A 3,709-nucleotide genomic window follows, 5' to 3' on the forward strand; every position below is an offset into this window, starting at 1 on the left:
CTATAATATTTAAATGATGGAACTAAACAAAAAAAGAGGATATAGATGAATGACCATTTTGTATCTGTGTATTCAAAATGGTTAGGATAGATATATAGCTACAAACTCTTAATGAGTAGAGGGATTTGTTATAATAGTGTTTGTAAATAAGATATCATGTCTGCATCTTGTATAACAAATAACCACTAGGAAGACAGTATGAAATGTGTTAATTATTGGAACTGTCCTACCAATTTGACTTGAAACTGTCTCATTGCTATTTATTTCTCAATAAAATTATGTTTAAAAACAACAACAACAAAGTTTTGTTTTGTTTTGTTTTTGTGGTACTGGAGATTGAACTCAGGACCCTGTGCTTGCCAGGCAAGTGCTTATTCTACTGAGCTATCCCCCCAGCCCTCAAAAATAGTTTTATTTTATTTTTATTTTTTTATTTTTTATTTTTTTCAACAAATAATACACTGTATATATTCTTCTTAGTGGTTAATTGCTGTATCAAAAATAGTTTTAAAAGTTGTATTTCAGAACTGTTACCCAGCTTGTGGTTTTTTTGTTGTTGTTGTTTGTTTTTTTTTTTTTTTTTGGTATTTAACACAGGGTTTACAGGGTCTCACTACGGAGTTTGGACTCGTAGTGATTCTCCTGTTTTCAGCCACCCCCCCCCCAAGTTCTGGGATTATAGATGATGCCACCATGCCTGTAGCAGTTGATGTCTCAGCTCGCCCAGGGGCAGGGCTGGATTGAACCCTGGCCCCTGTGCTCTGCTTAAGCAGGTGCTTTAGTCCACTGAACTATTTGGCCAGCCCTATGTTTTTAATTTAAAAACAACTCAATATTCACATAGTACTTTGCAGTTCATAAGTGTTTTTCCAGTCTTAAATGTTTATAAAATTTGGTTTTCAGGAATCAGTGCTCTTAAAAAAAAACTAGTAATAGCTGAAAAGCTGATTAATATATCTCTTATAGTATCTCTACTAGATTAAATCTTTTAGACTTAAGTTTTTTGTTGTCAAGTTTTATTTTTATTTTTGAAATGGGATCTCACTATGTAGTTCAGGCTGATCTTGAACTCACTGTGTACCCCAGGCTGGCTGCAAACTCAAGATGATCCTCTTGCCGCAGCCTATCATGTACTGGGATGACAGGGTTTACTACTTAAAATGTTCTCAATTTGTAAAGCAGTTAAAGTGGTGCCTCTATTCCTGCTCACATTTTGCTTCCTGTGTGAAAGTTCACAAGTTGACATTATAGTAGGTTAGGCCATGTTACAAACATAGTATGATGGAAAGCTCCATCCTGAAGTTGGGAGAGAGAGATTCCAACCTGCCTTTTACATCCTCTCAAGGTAGCCTTAAGAAAGTACCAGGGCTGCTCCGTATATAAATGTCAATACCATAACAAGTGATGTTCCTTCCAACTCTTAAAAATATCTGTTTTGATCACTATAAATCTGGATGAGAACATTTGTGTGTCACCTAAGATTTAATCTACCACTGAACTACATCACCAGTCCCATTTATATTTTGAGATAGTCTTGCCAAGTTGCTCAGACTGTCCTCAGATTTGCACCCCTGCTTCAGAATCCCATGTAACTAGGATTACAAACAAACAGCTGTGTGTAGTGTTGCATACCTGTACTCCCAGCACTCTGGAAAACTAAGACAGGAGGATTCCAAGTTTGAGCACAGGGCCTTATGCCTGTTAGGCAAGCATAAGCACCTTATCTTTGAGTTATATACCCTGCTTTTTTTTTTTTAATTTGTACAGGGTCTCACAATGTAGCTTGGACTCAGTGTCCTTCCTGTTTTTCAGCCTCCTCAGTGCTGGGATTACAGGCATGCATTGTGTAGGGGATCAAACCCCATCCCTGCATATGCTTAAGATGCTTAGTCTGCTGAGCTATCTCACTGGCCCTACCTTGCTCTTTTTGTAGTTTTATTTTAGGCCAGAATCTCACTAAGCTTCCTGGGCTGACCTTGAATTTACAATCCTGCTGTCTCAGCCTCTCAAGTAACTAGGACTTCAGGCATGTACCAACATGGCCATTTATTTTGTTTTTAAGAAAAATTTCAATAAAGGATAAATGCTGCCTAGAGGACTGATGAGTTTTTACAGCAGATTCATAACCCTTTTATTAGAGTAATAGACTCATGGCCCCTTTATTTGATACTTTGATGCATAGAATGGCCTGTCTGTAGGAATATTCATAGTCTTCTTGGATTACAAAGAAATATTTTGGTATTGTTGACAGTGGATTGTGAGAATGAGTTTCCAGCATGTCCTAATAGGACAAGTTTTGTTTAGGAGAGCACTTTTCCACTTACCTGCTTACCCTGTAGTCTAGGGCTTATAGAATATGTGCAGCATCTCTCTCCCTTAGTCTTCCTTCAAATCACTAGTTATACGCAAGTAATAGCTCTTCAATCTCAAGGTAAAACAAAGCACAGGTGTATTTCATTTTTTAGAAGTACTTACCGAACCAGATGAAATCATACATAGTCTATTTTCTAAAATTATAAAGAACATTTCAGTAACACATCGCTACCCCTAGTTTCACATATCAAGTCTTTGATTGTTGCAGGAAAGAGATTAAATTCCTAAGTTCTAGACTGGAAATTATGGAATTTAAAAGAATGAAATATTTAGTGCTTAATGTGTAAAATGATACCCAATGTTTTATTTTAGGTGGGAGAAGGCGAAAAATTGGTAAGAGCTCTTTTTGCTGTGGCTCGAGAACTTCAACCTTCTATAATTTTCATAGGTAAAAACATGTTTTCCAGGGGCTCGGGGAGAGGCAGGGTGGGTGGGAAGAGGGGAGCTGGGAAAATAAAGGATGTTTTCTAACTAAAGTAGTTGAATATAGTACTTGTAAAAGTTCCCTTTACATACATAACAGGTATAATAGGACAGAATATTCAGAAGAAAAAAGTTTAGGTTAAATAACACTTAATGTTCAGTAGCATCTACTATATTTGTAACTGATGTAATAACTGAATTACTCTTAAATGATTCACATAGATTGGCTGTTGAGGTTTTATCCTTGCATTTCCTCTAGATGAAGTTGATAGCCTTTTGTGTGAAAGAAGAGAAGGGGAGCATGATGCTAGTAGACGTTTAAAAACTGAATTTCTAATAGAATTTGATGGTGTAAGTATTGATAATGATATTGTAATATGTGTGTATATATATTTTTTTTTCTGTAAGATGACCCAAATTAGAAATACATACATCTTTTAAAAATTTTCTTTATCTAAAGATATCCCCCCAAAAACAATATTTTGGCTTGTAGGTGCAGTCTGCTGGAGATGACAGAGTACTTGTAATGGGTGCAACTAACAGACCACAAGAGCTCGATGAGGCTGTTCTCAGGTAGGGAGTTTTGTCTGGATATATATACATCTGTGATAGGCGTATTTGTTGATGTGTTCACCTCACACATACTATCAGTTTCAAGATTATTTCTTCCCTGTGCTTTCCTTTGACCTCTTATTAGCAACTAAATGAAGATTTTTCAGGTCTTATCTAGGACAGTATCAGGAGAATTAGCCTGTACTTTGTATACCGGAGCATGCTGCCATAGCCGGCACTGGATAAAATTTTCAACTACTGCCATATAGTTACTTAAGAATACACTGATTTAATTTATCTTAGGATTTAATATTTCCTTATATTTACAGGTTTGGGTTTTTGTTTGTTTGTTTGTTTGTTT

The 3,709-nt window shown here is 36.1% G+C and overlaps 1 protein-coding gene across 1 annotated transcript in view; it reads left to right on the forward strand.

The window, feature by feature from the left end:
* Spast (spastin) overlaps positions 1 to 3,709 on the forward strand; it is a 94,860-nt gene that overhangs the window by 50,238 nt on the left and 40,913 nt on the right. Inside the window, exons 9-11 of the mRNA XM_012513888.2 lie at positions 2,686 to 2,761; positions 3,056 to 3,147; positions 3,290 to 3,369. Coding sequence (XP_012369342.1) covers positions 2,686 to 2,761; positions 3,056 to 3,147; positions 3,290 to 3,369 — 248 coding nt within the window. The remainder of the gene's footprint in view (positions 1 to 2,685; positions 2,762 to 3,055; positions 3,148 to 3,289; positions 3,370 to 3,709) is intronic.

Source organism: Octodon degus, unplaced genomic scaffold, assembly GCF_000260255.1.
Source record: "Octodon degus isolate 3935 unplaced genomic scaffold, OctDeg1.0 scaffold00020, whole genome shotgun sequence".
NCBI lineage: Eukaryota > Metazoa > Chordata > Mammalia > Rodentia > Octodontidae > Octodon > Octodon degus.